General features: G+C 39.8%; 1 protein-coding gene across 7 annotated transcripts in view; it reads right to left on the bottom strand.

Annotated features, from left to right (window-relative positions):
- The window catches only part of LOC117303712 (rap guanine nucleotide exchange factor 2-like), a 54,106-nt gene that overhangs the window by 8,284 nt on the left and 26,180 nt on the right, over positions 1-19,642 (bottom strand). For 5 of the 7 annotated variants that reach the window (XM_033787997.1, XM_033788001.1, XM_033787998.1 and 2 more), the window contains 17 exons: positions 18,220-18,273; positions 15,641-15,883; positions 10,968-11,040; positions 10,513-10,649; positions 9,172-9,257; positions 8,128-8,246; positions 7,090-7,190; positions 6,522-6,686; positions 6,051-6,158; positions 4,537-4,608; positions 4,015-4,255; positions 3,283-3,550; positions 2,545-2,761; positions 1,960-2,196; positions 1,399-1,575; positions 1,066-1,165; positions 542-753 (listed from right to left, as the gene is read on the bottom strand). In XM_033787997.1, the coding sequence (XP_033643888.1) occupies positions 542-753; positions 1,066-1,165; positions 1,399-1,575; positions 1,960-2,196; positions 2,545-2,761; positions 3,283-3,550; positions 4,015-4,255; positions 4,537-4,608; positions 6,051-6,158; positions 6,522-6,686; positions 7,090-7,190; positions 8,128-8,246; positions 9,172-9,257; positions 10,513-10,649; positions 10,968-11,040; positions 15,641-15,883; positions 18,220-18,273 (2,610 nt within the window). Of the gene's footprint in view, positions 1-541; positions 754-1,065; positions 1,166-1,398; positions 1,576-1,959; positions 2,197-2,544; positions 2,762-3,282; positions 3,551-4,014; positions 4,256-4,536; positions 4,609-6,050; positions 6,159-6,521; positions 6,687-7,089; positions 7,191-8,127; positions 8,247-9,171; positions 9,258-10,512; positions 10,650-10,967; positions 11,041-15,640; positions 15,884-17,352; positions 17,398-18,219; positions 18,274-19,642 lie in introns of those variants that run through there. The other 2 variants (XM_033788004.1, XM_033787999.1) reach the window with 2 other exon arrangements.

The following is a 19,642-nucleotide window of genomic DNA, read 5'->3' as shown; positions in this document are numbered from 1 at the left end:
AATTCTCATGCCTCTGTATACACATCTTGGGATTTAGAAATGCTTGAGTGAGATTGTTATATTTATCTGGAAATGAAACCAGGGATATCCAATAAGTGAACTTAATCACTGTAGCTCGTAAACCAAATGAAATCTGCAAACAAGGGTGCTTACAATGAACCATTAACCCTGGGGTTAACCCTTACATGTACTCTTCCACTATGTTTGTGCACTACCAACCCTAGTAAACAGACAGACAGCTTAATGTGCCATCCAAAGAATGAAGCAATTGTGGAAAAGTTTCTTGTTCCAAGACACAAGTGTCATGAAAAGGACTCCAACCCACAAGCACCAGAGCTTGATTTCAGTGCTCATACCCCCCTAACTGTTTTTGTTCCAGCTCAAAGCTGCCAAAATTTGCATTTTGCAATCAGGGAGACTTTTAGAATTACATTCAACAACAAAGGGAAAATGTTTCTATAAGCACATCGATTTTTAAACTAGTTCATTAGAACATGGAAAGATCTGCACAATGGGAGCTCTGCGAACATCTGTGTCTTACCATTGGAGGTTGAACCTGCTCCGAGCTGACCAAGTTCCGATACTTTGACATATTCCTAGAGGGATCCATCAGATCCTGTAAATCCTCAAACATCTTGACGTACTTAGCCGGTACTTTGTCCCAGGTACTCCTGAGTCGTGAGACACAGCCGTGACCGAGACCGCTGATGATTGCAAACAGGGAGTTGAAGTTCTTACAGTCCTTACAGTGTCCTGGGAAATAAAAATACAACAAAATAACATAATACATTGTGAGCAGCAATGCAATGTGGAAATTATTCTTTATTCTAAACACTAGGAAGGGAAAAAAATGACAAAACTATCTTCAGATCAATGATTATAGATTTAATTATGGTTCAACCATCTTTGACTTTTGTGTAATGGCCAAAGCGTCCTAATTCACCAGACCCTAGCTCTGATGTTGAAGCAGCAGAGCGTGGGTTTGACATTTGCACCCTTCAGCAAAAAAATTATGTCTAACATTATATTAGTCAAAAGCAGTGAAAAGGAGGGCATCAAACATACTTGCGATCTTGACGAACTGTTTTAAAATTTTAGCTCGCTTGACGAGGTTGACTTCATTGCAGACTTCTGTTATCACCCAGAACAGCTCCTTGTTGACAAGCTAAAAGCCAAAGACAAAACAGAAATCATTAGAAAATCTACATTTGTCCTCCATGGAATATTCTTTCCTTCTCAAGGGGGGGGGGGGGGCAGAGAGCTGTCCTTCACTAGACGATCAGAGCATACTGATCAAAACGTTCAGTTGAAACCAACGGTTCTTTTCAGAACCACCCCACATCTCATTAGAGATAGTCATTACATGGTGTTACCGCAAACCTTTCCATAAACACTAACCTCTTCAAAGAGTTGTAGTCTGTTATTTTTCTCAGTTGATTTAAGGTGGAAGAGGTCTTCGATGTAATCTGTCGACTCGATGGCTTGGAAAATATTGTAGTCGCTCAGAGTGAGTTGGGATGAGACTTCGGTGGAATCTAACTGCAGGAAGGTCACTTGGCTATCTTTCAGTAACTCCTAAAGAAATTAAAAAAATTGAGTCAGAAAAAAAAAACTTATGAAAACCTTTCCCTTTTCTCCGTTAAGCTCCTGTTTTAGGTTCTAGGTTAACTGTGAAGTGCTTTGATCTTGTTACAGGTTGCTAAATAAATATTCATTATTATTTATTATTTAAAATTTAATTAATGGCCTGACATTTCGACACAAGCAGAGTCTTTCTCGAAGGCTACAAAAGGGCCATAGGTCATTGTGGTTGGTTTTGTTTTCTCAACAGCTAATTCTATTTTCCTATTCATTATTGCTGAACACCTCTTTTGTTTCACTTTTAAAGCATGCGGCTTTAAAGCTGTAGACAAAGCCTGCGGCAAAACCGACTCATCTTGTTTTGTTTTTCAAACTCACCACAGCGACCTCATCCGGCATGAGTGTCTCAGAGGCCATGTTGTTCCTAAGGAATAACCTCCCGCAAAGACTAAGACGGCTTGCAATGTCGCTCTGATGATCTGGCAGCCTTCTCTGTTTGACCATACCACCAGGGGCAACGGTTACCTCACAGAGGGAGTAAGTTCCGGAGTTGGCTGCGTCTGTTAGACCGTACTCTCTCATGGCTAGCATCACTACTTCTAGGGCAGTTGTCTCCTGATCACGAGGGGAAACAAATACAAAGTCTTCATTAAAAACACCTCAATCTGAAAACATCTAACATAATTTATTTTTTAGGTGGCTAATTTGTCCATTCTTTATGAAAAACATCCAACAGGCTGCAATGTTTCCACCTTGTAATGAAGTTGAAAGTTGTTTTTCATTTAAGTGTCCGTATGGCTCCTCAGAAGAATAGGTGGGAGGAAGCAAAAAGTCTTTGATTCTCAGTTATTTTTTTCAAGGGTTAACATTTTGGTACCATCTTGAAGATCTTAGGATTTTAGTTTCATGATGTAATTCTGCAACTTCCCTTTAAATTGAAAACCTCACGTCTCGTCAACTCACTTTATGCACCAGGAAGTACTTGCAAGACTGATCCGCCCTGTAGATCTTCAAGACGTGCTCAGGGTAGTCGTTTCCACCGACGTACGTCGATGACTCGTACATGGGGATCGCCGCGATGGATGTCAGATCGGGGTTGCTGTTGCTTAAGTACGGCGTGCTACCGCTGATACTGCCAGACTTGGAATATCTCATGAGAGTCGATGAATCATCTTGCGTCCTGAAACATGAACGTGAAGAGGAAATTGCTTCTGAGATGGCAGCCATGATTGTCTGGTTATTGGACCACCCCATAAAGCTAACCACACAAAAGTAGTATAGGCGCCAGACTAGACTGGACATATACCTTGTTTCGAATTAATAATTTCTCTTTTGGGAGAAAAGATGATTCTAAGAAGAATTGCACTTGAGAGAATGAAGATGTTTTCTCTACACTTCACCGTCGTGTATGAGCACTCTATACTTAGCACCTTCCTAAGTTCTGTAAACAAAATCCACAGACAAATCACTTGCGTGGGATTCAAGCCATATAGCCTGGTTGCCAGTGGCAGCTCGCGTAAGGGTAAAACCAAAGTACATTCTCTAGCCTTAATGCAAAAATTAACATCTAACATTTCTCTTTGCAAAAAAATGAACAAAAAAGAGAGCTCTGAACCTAAAATTGTTGAACTCTTAGCATCAAATTTGGATGCCAAATACATGAAATATGCAGAGGAAAAGAAACCCAACCCAAGCACCAACCTTGCTGCTGTTTTATTTGGTAGAATACTGAGTTTAGCCATGGCCTTTCTGAGTTTGGTCTTGTGTCCCAACGTCGCAAACCCTCCTCGCTTCTCATGTTTCGTCTTCTCCTTGATCTCTGGTGACATCCCAGAGAAGGGCGTGGTCAGGGCGAGGTCGGGGATGGTTAGCCTCGCCCGGGGGTCGGCTTGGAGGAGTTGGATCTCGGTGCTCGGTAGACGGCCCCAGTTAGTACGGCCGTCCTGAGATGCAATTAGGTCTCGAAAAGCTACAGTATTTTAAGAAAGAGTTGATTATGAAAAGTGTTCTTGTTGTTTGATTAATTTATCTTTTCAACTCTACCCTCATCCAAACTTTACAAATTGTGGCAGAAACAAAAGTTCACAGAAAAACCCAGCAAACAAGAAATAAAACTATATACAGCCAAGTTTCACTTCTAATCCAGTGAGTCTTAACCTTTTTGGGGGAGTTTGTTCAATGCTTTCAAATTTTCTTGGATCAACAATGGCAACAATGGGCCGATTTCACAAATAGCTAAGATTGGTCTTAACTGCAAATCAATCGTAGCTGCAAAGCAAAGTGTGATGTCACAATACAAATCCTGATGGTAATACTGACAAGTCATCTAAAGATGAATCTTCGTGCTATGTGAAATCGAGCCATAAATTTACAACCTTTAAGATTACTTGAATATGGAAAACTTGAAAACAACTTCCTCAGCTTTTCACTCACCGAGTGTGTTGTACTTGACGGTAATACTGAGATGAGTAGTCCCTTTAAGAATCTCCAAGGCTTTTGAACGTGTGACGTGCTCAAAGCTGAACCCATTTACTTCAAGAAGCTGGTCGCCCTTACGAAGGCCGACTATCTGCGCCTTGGAGCCCCTCTCTACCTTGGAGATGAAGATGCCCATTTTCTTCTCCCAACCGCCGACGATTGAGAAGGAAAGCTTTGAGTCTCGATCCGACCGCGCCTGGATAAGTAGAAGATTAGCAAAAATTACTCCTTAATTCATCAATAAGAAACATCATGGACTGTCCCAAGGATTCAGAAATGAGTCTGGTACTTGAGCCTTGACTTTTCTAACAGTCTAAAGTAAAGATTTATATAAAACAAAAAAACAAATAACAAAAGCAAAAACAAAGGTATTTAAAACAGTCAAAGAAACTTAACATGAACGAACTCTGGCAAAATTACATATCATTCAGTTTGGATTGAGCAGCCTTTTTCCTGCAAACAATTACAGTAACTTACCAGAACTACTGTCCTCCTTTTAGCCCTTGCTGCTCCTGCTATGTGAAGTAACCGTAACTGTCCTGTCATTGCCTGAAACAAACAAACAATCAAACAGAAAATGTGTAAATAAATTAACAATAAGTTACAAACCTACAACGGAAACTGACATGGAAAATTTTAAATAATTTGGAGTTTAACCAGTGAAAAATTAACTAGAGCAAGATTTGAGGGGCACAGCAATTTTCATCTGGTGAGAGGCCTTCTATGAGGAAAATGTAAATTTGTATTGAAACTTTACAAAGGGCACCACAGCAAAAGCACAGGGCACCACAGCAAAAGCACAGGGCACCACAGCAAAAGCACAGGGCACCACAGCAAAAGCACAGGGCACCACAGCAAAAGCACAGGGCACCACAGCAAAAGCACAGGGCACCACAGCAAAAGCACAGGGCACCACAGCAAAAGCACAGGGCACCACAGCAAAAGCACAGGGCACCACAGCAAAAGCACAGGGCACCACAGCAAAAGCACAGGGCACCCCAGCAAAAGCACAGGGCACCACAGCAAAAGCACAGGGCACCACAGCAAAAGCACAGGGCACCCCAGCAAAAGCACAGGGCACCACAGCAAAAGCACAGGGCACCACAGCAAAAGCACAGGGCACCACAGCAAAAGCACAGGGCACCACAGCAAAAGCACAGGGCACCACAGCAAAAGCACAGGGCACCACAGCAAAAGCACAGGGCACCACAGCAAAAGCACAGGGCACCCCAGCAAAAGCACAGGGCACCACAGCAAAAGCACAGGGCACCACAGCAAAAGCACAGGGCACCCCAGCAAAAGCACAGGGCACCACAGCAAAAGCACAGGGCACCCCAGCAAAAGCACAGGGCACCACAGCAAAAGCACAGGGCACCACAGCAAAAGCACAGGGCACCCCAGCAAAAGCACAGGGCACCACAGCAAAAGCACAGGGCACCACAGCAAAAGCACAGGGCACCACAGCAAAAGCACAGGGCACCACAGCAAAAGCACAGGGCACCACAGCAAAAGCACAGGGCACCACAGCAAAAGCACAGGGCACCACAGCAAAAGCACAGGGCACCACAGCAAAAGCACAGGGCACCCCAGCAAAAGCACAGGGCACCACAGCAAAAGCACAGGGCACCACAGCAAAAGCACAGGGCACCACAGCAAAAGCACAGGGCACCACAGCAAAAGCACAGGGCACCCCAGCAAAAGCACAGGGCACCACAGCAAAAGCACAGGGCACCACAGCAAAAGCACAGGGCACCACAGCAAAAGCACAGGGCACCACAGCAAAAGCACAGGGCACCACGGCAAAAGCAAAGGGCACCACGGCAAAAGCACAGGGCACCATTGCAATTCAATTACTGTGAGTTATCTCGAGGCCTGCTTAGTCCAAATAATTAGGTGTGGAGTGGCATAGGAGAGTAAGATGTGGGCAAGAATGCTTAGAAGTTAGGATAAATCAGCTGTTTGTGATGACAATTTATAGAGATAAAACTAACCTCTTTTTCTAAACAGTCTTCAAATGTCTCCAGGAATTCGATCATATCTGGTGATTTCTCAAAGTCGCTGTAGTAATTATTAACCCATAGAAGTAACACTCGTATAACCTGAAACAGTCAAAGGACAAATTTATAATGATAACATTTTTAAACTGGATACACTTTCTGTTACAAAAACACTAAATGAAAAACAGATAAATGTTGAGAAACTCTTTGCAGATCTTGTACATGTATTTGACAAACTCAAGCACCTTTTATTCATCACTGAAACTGCGAAATAACATGGAGATAATAACTACATCAGTGGTTCTCAAACTGCTGTTAATAAAATGGTTAACTGAATGTTTACTTCTTGATTATGGTTGTGCAAAAATCCACAATCAATATCTTTGTTTTGCAACGACCACAACATTTTCTGCCCAATTCATTTCAAGTCAGAGTTCTAAATTCTCAACAGAGGGCCAGTCCTACCTTATCTCGAAGGTTGACATCTTGGAACCAGTGCAAGAGACTGTCACATACTTGATGAGGGCTTGGTAGATAGGAACGGTAACTCAAGAGGAAATCTTCAACGTACGTTGGGTCAACAGGGGAGTGGTCCTCCATGAGATTGGAAATAAGTCTCTCTGGTGTACCCTGGATAGAGTGAAATAGAAATTAAACAACGGAAATTTAGAGCTGGAAAACAGGCATTACAAATCAAAAATCGAAAAGAAAAGATTCAGTATTATTAAATCAGTAACCTGAAATCAATTAACCTGAAATCAGTAATCCAAAATCAGTAATCCTAATGTGATCTGAAATCAGTCTAAATAAAATCAGCAAAGAGAAAATATGCAATCAGTTCATCCGAAATCAGTTAAATGTAAGTGAAATTAATAATCTGACCCCACTTAACCTAAAGTCAATAATCTAAAATAATTCAGTTAACCTGGATTAATCTGAAATCTTTTATTGGTAGGTAAAAATTGTCACGCTAATTTATTTTTGGCTTAACACAATGTCTTAGATGGTCACAAATCCACTTCATCACTCTTACCTTAATTAAGATATGTCCCTGTCTCCTGTCGTCTAGTACCCTGTGTTCTGTAACCATGACTGTCATGCCATTCTCTTCAATCCGGCGTATATTCTCTTCACCTAATAATAAAACGACAATGAAAACTCCTTTTAAACAGCACTAAATCCATGCTCATACAAACATGAAAGAAAACAAAGAGTGAAGAATATCTGTATTACATTATTATGAAGCAAGGCCAAGGCTATATCCAAACGGTGGCTATGGCTCTGGCTGGATCATGGTTTCATCATGTGTTGATGTATACACCAATTCAGGCGCGCAGCGGGCGTGCAAGTGTTGAGCACCGCGGACATTGCTGAGGTAACATGTGCCTAGTTTTGTGCACAGAGACATAAGGAAATTATGTTTCTTTTCTCTTGTTATGGAAATTTAATGTCTTTCTCGACAATCTGTGCTATTTCTCTGACATGACTGCATGATATGACAATTTACTACATTCTTGCAATTTTTTTTTTAAATTAAGCACAAAGGAAAATACTGAAATTCTGACAAAACCTCATTTTAGTGACCATTTTATGCAGTTTCCGCGTATTTTCCCCCTAATTCACCTAAGACAAGCACCGTTTTCAAGGTGATTCGGTTTTTATTTAGTTGCAAATTTTGTAGTCAGTGCTCTTCATTAGTATATCATGATGTCCTGTTAAGGAAAATGTGATAGTTGTTGAGGAAAACATTTCTTGTCCTTAAAGAGTGAAAAGAAACATGATTTCCTCATGTCTTTGTGCACAAAACTAAGCACATGTACACCCCAGCAATGGCACACGGTGCTCAACACTGCGCGCCTGAACTGGTGTATAGAAAATCCTAAGCAACACCCTTAGCAAAAGTTGTACATAGCTGGAGTTAACGGATTCGGCCTCACAGCATACATTTCTTGCTAACCTGTAAAATATTCTCTGATAAATCTGATGAACCAATGAAACAACAAGCTAACTAGTCCAGCTGGCTAGTCACGCACCAAGTGAAAGGCAAGCCTGCTTTAATACCAGTACCTACCCTGCGTTAAGATCCTGTAGTAATGATCCTGAGCGATACAAACAAACTGGCAATCGTCTATTGTGGTTCTCATCACACCCACATGGAACTGTGTCTCCAGGGTCGCTTTCACTCCAAAACTACCCACGAGAGAGAAGACAGAAAAAAGCGTCTCATTAAATTGGAAGTCATGTTTCAAGACCACGATTCAAGTCCTGGTATATTCGCTCCCACCAAATGGTCCAGGGATCAGAGTTGTGTTTTTGATGGCTTTGGGAATGTGGAGGATGAAGCTTGTGTGTGTTTACCTTTGGGCGAGACAAGCTTGACAATTGTGGAATATAAATGGCTGCAACTGAAGGTAAAAGAAGGCCACGGTTGATCTACCCCACACAACTCATCACCTGAAGCCCCGAGCTATTTATTAGTGAAAAAGTGCAGCACATTGTAGTATATTAAATATATTTCACAGGTAATACAAATACACAACAAAGTAACCGCCTTGGACTAGTTTTCTTTCCGTATTTCTGTATTTGATAAAAAATATATATAAAAAAATATCAATCATATATATAGATCTACAAAAGAAAGTGCAATATCGGGTCATTTTGTCCTTGCCCTTTTAGATTACATTTCCAGTTGTGAACGGACCTTTTGTAATCAAACCATAATTGCTTCCATTCATAGGGGAGTGCACACTGGTACTATTTATAATAGGTGTGTAATAACCAACAGACTGGCATGCTATTCTATCCATGGTATCAACAGGTATCATTGATAGCTAAGAACTACATAAACCATATAGGATTTGAGGCATTGCATGGCGGGGTATTAATGTATATTTGGTTTGCGGTAACACCATGTGTGTATCTACTTGCCAGGTAGAGTTTATTCTTAGAGAACTTTCTTTCTAAATGCTACTACCTGAGAGTAGATTTATTGCATGTTCGGGATTTTTGTCCTCAATTCAAGCCCTGCACATCATAAGATTCAAAGTGAAGGTGAACAATTCTCAGTTGATTTGAGGACAGTGAATGTAGAGAGTTACAAGCAGACATTTCCTACCTGTCTCCTAGATGAAGTTGATCCACGCTCTCATCAGGTTTAGTCACTTCAACGTGACCGTTGAGAATCACGGACCATGAATCCAGCTGGGGCACAAAGAAGGAAACGATAATCAAGTCTTGGGCTACACTTGACAAACAATATTTAGGATAGGGCAGGATGATGATGATGATACACTGCCCCATGTTCAAGTTCTATCTTTGAAACAAATCCCCCAACCCCACCACAAAAAAAAATCAAATAAAAACATGATTAAAAATCATACAAAAGTTTAAATAGATGTCTATATATGTTTTTTACACCAATGTGTTTTAAGCACTGTATACTCAGTACTTTCCCAAGTTCTGTTAAAAAAAACTACTGGCAAATCATTGGGGTGAGAAAGTTATTCTAAATAATTTTGAGTCGAGCTAAGAAAAAATTACTGGAGCAGGTTTTCAACCTATGACAACAATGTAAGCTAAATGTAATTTTGGTTTGTAACCTGTTTCTGCTAAGCAATAATCTTCTGCGCTTGGCAAGTTTTTTGCTTACAGGCTTTATAATTTGAGCCCAGTTGGCAGCAGACTTACACGGTAAATCCAACGTTCATGAAAGGATCACATGCTCAGAATAACGTAAACAGTGAAGATTCACCTGATATGTGCACTCCCTCCTAGCGCCAAAACATCCCCCCATTTTTAATAAACGCTGAATGCTCCTTTAAGACTGTTTGTGCTTTAGTTCAAGTCGTATGCCCCAAGGTATAAGTCACATGCTGAAAGAGATCTGACTCATGTATGGTGTTGAAACAGCATTTGGCTTTCCTCCCAACAAAACAACCTGCCCACTAAAAAACAACTTACATCCCTACCATAAATAGAACAATACAGCTTTGAAAATCTGTCTGCCATAAAATAACAAAAAACAAGCGAACATAAATAAGTATTTTGGGATGCATGCATGATGTTGATTAGAATTTCCTTTCTGTCATATTTCTCATGAATTATTTTTATAAACTCAGGCTGTTTCTTCAGAACTAGTTCCTCCAGTACTCCACCCATTCTGCTAAACATTTAACCATGAAGTGATTCCCTTCACCCAGGAGTGAACTGTTAATGTTAAGCCTTGATGTGTTTAATAAACCAACAGGGTTGGTAATTACCCATCTAGATGCTAAGAATCAGAATATATTTTCAGTTATCAACCTGAAAATAGACAAAGCCTAAAAGCCTAAACCTAAGCCATGGTTTCGAAAAGGGGCTATACATCAAACTAGTTGAAGGGAAGAAATAGTCTGGCCTCTTTTTATTCATACCAGTTCAAACTATAAAGCAGTCTGTGTCTGTTTAGTTCCCTTACCTCCTCTCCATTCTTCATGACGATTGTCCCAGCTTTAGCTACAACAGCAAACACCATGACTGCACACAGCGCCCGACGCACTGACATTGTCATGTTAGCAAACGCTGGTAGGTGGCGCATAAAATCCAACAAGATTTCTGCAATAAAAAAAGCAAGTTGTAAATTTGTTTTTTAGAGGAAAAATCAGAAAGACTTCTCTATTTTCTTTTAACTTTGTCTGATTTCTTTTATTAAACAATTTAAAAATCAAGATTGTAAGAGAAAATTAGCACCCAAAACTGCCATAAGTTTTGGTGAACACATTGATTTGAACAAAAAATATTTCAAACCATGAGGTTTAAAAAAGTTGGTTATAGACAAAATTACAAAATGTTGAAAAGCAATTGCAATGTACTTCAAAAATATTCATTTATACATAGAATGTGAATTAATTCCATGTTGTCATGGTAACTTACCAATGTCATCTTCTGTTCTGTCCATGGGGTCCTTTTCAAGGCAATCTCGCACAAGATCTCGGACAACAAGTGTCTGGAAAGAAAAAAAATATGAACGGCACAATGAATATATAGACTTGATTTAGAAAACAAATATTTTGGTATTTTAATTTTATTTATGAAAGATAGCCTTACATCTCAAGATTGGACAGCCACTTAAAGGTGAGGCATTCTTGTAACTGATTTAGGGATGGATTTTATTTAAGTGCCACCAGGGGCACGTTGACACCTACATGTACATGTACTCCTTCGACCTTTTTAACAGAATCGCGTAAATTGTTCCCTAACTGAACAGCAGCAAGATTAGAAAGAGCGGGAACCATATGACTTGGTTTTGAATAATGGGAGTAGTCAAACGAGATTTATTGATAGAACGCAGAATTCTAGCTGGTTTGTACTCCCTGAACTAAAAAAACAATATACCATACAGGGATGAGAGACTGAAACTAAGATCCAATATTAAGAGGATTGAGAAATGATGGCATTTCCGCCTGTTGATATCCCTTGAATTTAAAATCTTAGGAACAGTGTCCTCAGCACTAGAGAATGTAGATTAAGAGCAGGATTTATTTGAATATGGGGAGAAGAAAAAAAAAAAACGATTTTCTACACCAAGCCGACTTAAAAAGTTTGAATTCAGATGAAAGTCTGATTTATCACCTACGTCCATTCTCGTCGGTTTCTTAGAAATTAGTAAATAGTAACCAAACCTACATGTAAGACGTATTTAGGTTATTGGTGTGAACGCCCATCACATCATAAGAACCTCTCATCTCTCGCTTTAAATGATCTTTAAAGAAGTCTTTGAGAAAGACTCTCCTAGGGTCGAAACGTCAAGCGCCATTAAAACTATGCTTAGCCTTTAAAGACATTAACAAACTATGATTCCATCTCACAACATCAAATCAATCTTCTCAGGCAAAAAAAACAGACATAAAATCTGCTGTAAAAGACAGTCGTTTCCTTTGCCAAAGGCTTTACATCTTACTCTATCAGAGAAACGTCTTGGGAACTAGGTTAAATATCCTTCCATCCGGAAGGATTACCCACTTTCTTTGCTAATCCCAAATCCTTGCTCATGTTTCGGAGGGAATCTCACGCAGGCATCCACAAGGGATGCAACGAACAACGGTAAAAAAAAAACCTCATCTTGAGAGGCAAAGCTAATGTCAGCGTCTCCCACACACAGCAAACAGTATTGTGTAAATACTGCCGACGCAGAGACGGCACGGACTCACAACTTACTTCACCTTTTATTTTTTACATGTTTTATGTTTTATGTTTTAAATGTTGCCATGACTACTGCTTCCGATGACTATGTACATTCAAACATACTCTCAATTATGTAAAAACTGGAGACATATAAAATCGTTTCTGCTTTGTCAGTTTTATGTACAAGGAAAAACAGACCTGACCTTGGCTTTGGTGCCTCTTCGGAATTTTCAACATGCATGTGCAAAATTTGCATTGTCTGTTTCACATATAATGGTACTTACATGTACATGTAGGCCTTGATTCACAATGAGTCCTTGGGTCGATTTCATTAAGAGTTAGGACTAGTCCTAACTTAGGACTAGTCCTAACTTAGGACTAGTCCTAGGAGATATTCAAATTGCATGGATAGTCCTAAGTTAGGACAAGTAACTAGTCCTAACTCGAGATAAGACTAGTCCTAACTCTTTGTGAAATCCACCCCAGGGTCTCTGTTTACCCATAATCTAATCTCTGTGCAGTATCAAAGCTCTGGAAGTGACATTTGCACACAAAAAACAAGATAGGCCTCAAAATTGCCATGGTGCCCTGTGCTGTTGCTCTGGTGTCCTTTGCAAAGCTCCAGTAGAAATTAAAGTTTTTAAAAGCCCCTTACCAGAGGAAAATTGCTTTGCCTCTTCAAGAAACAAAATTCAAGGCCTGCCATGACTTCAAGACTTAGAGAGACCATAAGGTTTCTTATGAAGATACATTTGTTCTACATCTCAACTTTTGCCCGTGCAACACAACTCATACCGGCAAACAGGTGAGCAATGCTCGCTGACAAAGTCACCCAACCCACTCCCCTTTCCTTTGCACCGAAGAGCCCCCTCTACACCTTCAGACAAAACTGACATATCTCAATACTTGCCATGGAGTCTTCTCTCGTATGATGCCAACACCACCCAGTTATTATATCCAATTCCATCTCGATTCCTTCACTCCACCGCAGCAGCGTAGCAAAAGCTATAAAAATCACCGCTAAAAACACCGCATTGTCAAAACAATGTTCAACGTCGTCTCTCACTCCCAGATGGTCACACAGTGGGAAGCATTGCTGACGTTCAAGTGCAAGGATTCAAGCTTTCCACGGGTGACCCACCATCCGTAACTTATCATCATATCAAAATCTCCCCCCCCCCCCCTCCCCAAGCCAATTTTCACAGGAAGTAAGTAGTTCCTTTGGTAACTTCCGTGTTAATAGAAGAGTTGGAGACAGGGTCTTGGTGTTCTTTAAGGAGGGGGGACTTTCTTCAGCAAGCCCCCAGGGGGGCTGTCAAACCCCCACCATGAATGATGACTAGGCAACAGCAATGCCAAGTTGAAGGAGATTTATTGTTTTTAAGCATTAAAGGTGCACCTACTTTACTGCTTGTTGCCATTCCTGAGGTTGCCCAAGTTTCACAGAGTTTGGGTTCGAGTCCTGGTCATGACACTTGTAACCCTTATTGCTTCGTATTTTGGATGGGCGTAATGCTGTTGGTTCCTTCGCAGCAGCACCTTGTAAAACTTTATAAGGTGCTACACCAATGTAAATAAATCAGCTTCCTAAATCATAAAATCTTTAAAAACCTGTCTTAAAAAGTGTCTCTCCTTGTTTACGCTCCTTGAGCATCTTATTTGTGGATACGTGCTCTTTATAAGACTACATTGTTATTATTTTTCAAATGTGAGAAAAAAAGGGGGTCACAAAAAAGCTTTCAGGTGGAAATAACTCCATGAAGGATTGATACTGCATGACCTCCATTATTAGTGAACTGTCAGATTTAAAATTAACAAATTGTTTTGGTCGTTAATTACCATTCCTAATCCTAGGTATCTCAATTGAGTATAGATATATATGCAGTTTCCCTTAATTCGGTAACTGCATCGAAGGAAACCTTCATTTTCCAGCCGCTCTAATCAGTTGCTAATTCCAGCGGTTAAACTGAGCCAGGAATTAATGAATGTGACAAATTAACTCACAGAGAAATAGACCAGACGAGAATTGGATTGTCAGAAAAGACGACGGTGTACAGTTTGCTTACAGCGCAGATCAGTTATCGGGTTAATGAAGCTCATTTTAAAGACATTGTTTAATTGGACGGAGATTGGAGAAAACAAATTGACAAGTTTTAATTGAGTTATTCATTACTAGCCCCCTCCGGGACGATTGTCTTTATGAATCTGATTTGATTTCCTATGTTTCTAGCTAAGAAACATCAGGACTAATTTATTTAATTTTATTTATTAAATGTGCACAACTTAAATTAGTTTATTTCATGTTTTTGCTGCGACTGCAAGTGGGTGTGAGCGCAACTGAATGAGATAAACAGAGCAACGCCTACAAAGTGACTTCTACTTTTGCGAAGACATGTTGTTTGTTACCTATTCAAAATTATGTCACAAGAGGAATAAAAATCAGGAGAAACATCAAATCAAAAGGGAGGTTGACTCAGTTTGTCAAATGTCTTTTGGGTTAATTTGTATGAGTACACTTCCTCTGAATCCAGGAGCACTGGGAGTGTTCAGCCCATTTACCCTCCCCCCCCCCCATTCCAAGCTCTCCATGAATAAGGGTACATGGCAATCCTGGGGCACCAGCAGATTACCCACTGGCCCCCCATGAATGAGGGCACATGGCAACCCTGGGAAACCCCAATGAATGAGCGTACTAAAAGGCAACCCTGGGCGGCAACCCTGGGCAACATCCGGTTATCCCCCACCCCCTCCCCTATGAATAGGGTACCAAGCAATCATAACAAATCAAGTCAGAGCTAGGGAGTCATTCAGGGAAGTGGGGTGACTACATTCACCTCAACTTTTAGTTGACATACTTCTTGAAGTTCACATTTGAAAAGACTTTGTTGAATTTCAGAAGGTGGGCTCATTCCCCAACGCTCCGAAATCCTCCAAATTCCTCTTAAATCCAATGCCAATGATCAGTCGCTATAGACCGGTTAACATGTGAAAGAACTGATTAGCACAAGTTCTAAATCCGTCCTTGGTGTGGTCTCTGTGTTAACAAATCTTGTGTCTTGAAGTGACAGTTTTTTAAACTAATGTAGGTCGCCAGTGATGAACCAAACATCCACAACTACCTTGACATTCAGGATTGCATGCACCAAAGCTTCACAACTACATGATATAAATTGGGGTCAGGCGGAAAGATGTCGTCCGTTGTAAACAGTCTGAAGAGCGTACGTAAGCAAAAGGGTGATGAAGCGCAAATAATGCTCTCCTCAACGAAAATAACGATGCTAACCTTCTATATAGGATTTGAGGCATTGCATGGTGAGGTATCAATATCTTGTCCTAAATGTTTACAATATTTTACAACCAGGCTGAAATTAAGCAAGGGACCCCAGTGAAATTGCTGTAGTGTGAATAGCACTAAGACTCACCGATGCTGATTCACTGACAGTGTCCTCATCGTCTGAGTCCACGGTGCTCTCCACCAGCCCCGTCAGGTCCAGGTCTGGGTTCTCACTGTTGCTTCCTTGGCACAGATCGGAGAAACTACTTGACATGCTACTGTGGATGGAACTACGATCACTGTAGCTCACTATGACTGGAAGACGACCACCGGAGCCTTCAATCCCGCTCAGCAGCGTCGGTAATTCCTCCATGGTCTTCTTGCAGTGTTTCTAAAACAATCACAACAACAAAAGTTTAGTAGATGAAAATTTGCATCAGGGATAAAGAATATTAATTTTGGTTTTACCCATACATACAGCGATGTGTGTTAGCATTGTATACTCAATTACAGGCATATTACTAGGGTGGGATTTGAACCATGACCTTTGCAATTCTAGAGCAGTGTCTTACCAACTAGACAAAAGTTTAGAGCTGATTTAAAGTAAAAATCATCCTCACAGCCAGTAGGCTGAATTACATGATTGGTACAAGTTTAAAAACATTAAAACATCAACTGGATTTTGAAATTGTGATTTCAATAACTTGAAATTGAAAATGACAGTCGGTTGTTTCTGGGTGTGTCTACACTCATGTTGACTGTGACCCACCTACTGCTGATGTCAGGACTAATTAGGCGAATACAGAGTCTTTATGACGGTTAATATATTGTGCAAAATAATAAATATTTAATTGACATGCACTCATCATGACATTGCTGTTACAAGCTGTCAAAGAGCAAAGTCATGTAAACATATTTCTTTCATTCAAAAATGTTGAACAAGCAACAGGAGGGATACAACATTTGACAATGATGTATTTTGTAAAGTGAAAGCAAATCTAACTGGAAATTTGGAATCTGAAGCTACATGTAGCGCAAGTTGTAAGAAAAACGTACAACAAGATCCCATTTCACAACTTGGGAATGAAACTAGACATTTGACAATGATGTATTTTATAAAAGTGGAAACAAATGCAAATCTAAATGGGGATGTACTGCGACATGAATCTAAAATTAGTTGTAAAATCAGTGACACAAACATTCAAATTATCATCAAGACTGAAACCAGACATACGTACATGTACATGTAGTCAATCTGTACACATATTTTGTGCTCTACTTTGGAGAAAATTACCCTATCATGAATTGCCATCTATACATGTGTAGGTATTGTACACAGGCATGCAACTGAAACTTCACCAAATAAGAGGAAATTACAAACTTCCAATGATTTTGTGTAGTATTTTTAAAAAAATTAATGGTAAAACTGAGATTTTAAAAAAGAGGGAAATCAGCTGATCCAAGGAAAAGTTGCATGTCTGTGTACATCAAGGCATTTAATGTACATGTACCGTCCCAAGCACAACTAACACACCTTACATAATGTATAACCGCAGTACCGTAATAACTGTACACATCAGACAGTCTCTACATAATTTGATGAGCTATTCTATTCACACAGGTGCCTCCACAGATTCACCTGTACTTCAACCATCCCCCCAAACACCAATCCAAACAAGTACAAAAACAAATGCACTCACACCGCCGCGGTATAAGAACCATGCCTTCTGCATGTCTATATACTCCTTTGGCGTTCAACAAACAGCCACCACGACGCAGTATGCATTCATGTATTTCTGCTTTTTCATCATATAGCGCATCTGCTTTACATCAGCGACACAAACACACAGTGAAACTTACACCATTCCGTTCACTATCAAATCCAGCCAGTCTATGGGTCGTGCTGAGCAAACCTTACCCAGATTCAAAAAGACTTTTGTCAACCGGTACGCATACACGCACACGTACATTGAGGGGGCAGTGGGATGAAAAGACAGCAACAGGCAAGGGGATCTGCCACTAATCCCTCTGTCAGTTGTCTGAGATATTCTTAATCCTCATGCTCAACTCAATGCGCAAGAGAGAAACACTAAGTGGGAATGTAAAGTTGTGATTGTGAGCTGGATCCACAAACAACTTGGAGAAGGTGGGCGACTTGAGAAACCTCTTGGCATTTTGAACACCCACTCAAAAACTACCTAATTAAATAAACCAGGCACTTTCTACAAACATCATAGACGGATTCCAGTTCACTCTTCAAGAGTGAATAACATGAATAAGGGTGTAGCATGGGGTTGCATTGTCACAGAAGGAAATTAAGTTATTTCCTTCCTAGACGAATACATGAATACAAATTTAAGACAGACTTTGTATGCAGCAAGGTGGCTAGAAATTGTCTATAGAAAAATTACAGAGATGTTATCAAGTGTGCGATGCAAGAGGTGCGAAAACAGTTTGAAAAATGAAAATAACAAAATGGAGTGAAAAAAACAGAGTATTTTGCAAACAGCTTCTGCAGTGATTTAAATTTCAAGGAAAAAGAAGACATCTTAGCAAATTTTTGCAATGAATAATTATACTAATTATAAAATCAAACGATGCAGTGAAGCTTACAGCTTTTTAAAAGCAAGGCATTTTTTTTTAAAGCAACATTAAAGTGTCTATTAAAGCAAAACACTTATAAATGCAAATTTATGCAAATTATGGGTGTGGCTAAAGGAGTCCAACCTTTTGACTGTCCAATGACTGAGTCCGTTCCAACTTGATGGATGGCAGTACAGTCTGTGCATACAAAACAACATTAAGTGAGAGTGTAGTTAGAGAGAAAGGGGGAGTGAGGGTCAGGGATTTATTGGTCTAGTGACACCTGTCACTCAAGAGCCTTATGTCTTGAGAAGATGAAAGGTTACCAGCCAAAAATGCAATGTCATTTACAACATGTATTTTGGCTGGTTCCCATTTAAATAACAATTTTCATACAAAATTTAAATTCAATATTTTTTTTTTTTTACTAATTACATTTTTTATAAATTCAAGAAACATTCATTCCTTAAAATTTGTCCCAAAAATTGATTTGTTTTTATTTGTAATTTTTGTTTCATTGAGAGATGTGGTGTCACTAAGCCAACTGCAGAAACCAACATAAAGAAATAAAAGAGAATCAGCAGTGTTGTGACATCTGTGCATGTCAAATCAACATGAGTTTAGTATACAGTGATGAATTAGAGATATCGATCTCTGGTCGAGAGATTAAATGTGCACTGGACGCCATTTTAGCTAGCCACTTGTTTTACAATCAACATAAAAGTGAACAAGTTACCATAATCCGGGAGATTTTCAAGTTTGTTCATCAGTACATGGACATAAATGGTTTATTATTTTTAAGGAAGTTCCTGCAGAGTCAAGGAGAGTTGGCCGCTCTGAGTTATATTCATTCACACATTATTCTAAGAAAAATAGCTTAAAACAATTTAGATAACCCAGAATTTGTTTGAAGTAGTGCCCCTTGAAACCTTCTGACAGGTGAACCTTTTGTCATGGATGAAAATTCCGTCAAATGAGAATGTGATTTGAGGCCTGTCTAAAAAAGTGCATCCTTTCGACTGCAGTAGGAAACTTGAATTACTCTAACTCAATTATTTAATTAATTGCAATTAGTCTAGAAGATTGTGATTGCGGACATGTGCGTGTCAAGTTGGGTGCTTATATGGAACACGTTGAAGTTGTCACAGAAGAACGGGTATTTTTTTTTCTTGCGTGGGAATCACACAAGACAAGAGAATGACTTAAATGTAAAAGCATTCAAAACTTTGTTAGCAGAATTGTAGCTTTCCACAAATTTAGCAATTTGGGCAGAAATCCTAACAACATTAGGAACCAAGCAAGTTTAGGGATGAGTAAATTAAATCTGCATTTTGGTGAACACTAAGTAGAGAGGTCGGCGGAAGTACATTCTAACAAATATTGGCTGTTTTGAACTCCATGTAACAACAGACAGAAGTACATTCTAACAATTATTGGCTGTTTTGAACTCCATGTAACAACAGACAGAAGTACATTCTAACAATTATTGGCTGTTTTGAACTCCATGTAACAGACAGAAGTACATTCTAACAATTATTGGCTGTTTTGAACTCCATGTAACAACAGA

The sequence above is a fragment of the Asterias rubens genome, chromosome 20 (assembly GCF_902459465.1).
Source record: "Asterias rubens chromosome 20, eAstRub1.3, whole genome shotgun sequence".
NCBI lineage: Eukaryota > Metazoa > Echinodermata > Asteroidea > Forcipulatida > Asteriidae > Asterias > Asterias rubens.
The sequence above is the reverse complement of the archived record's forward strand: the minus strand, read 5'-3'. Positions and strand labels throughout refer to the sequence as shown.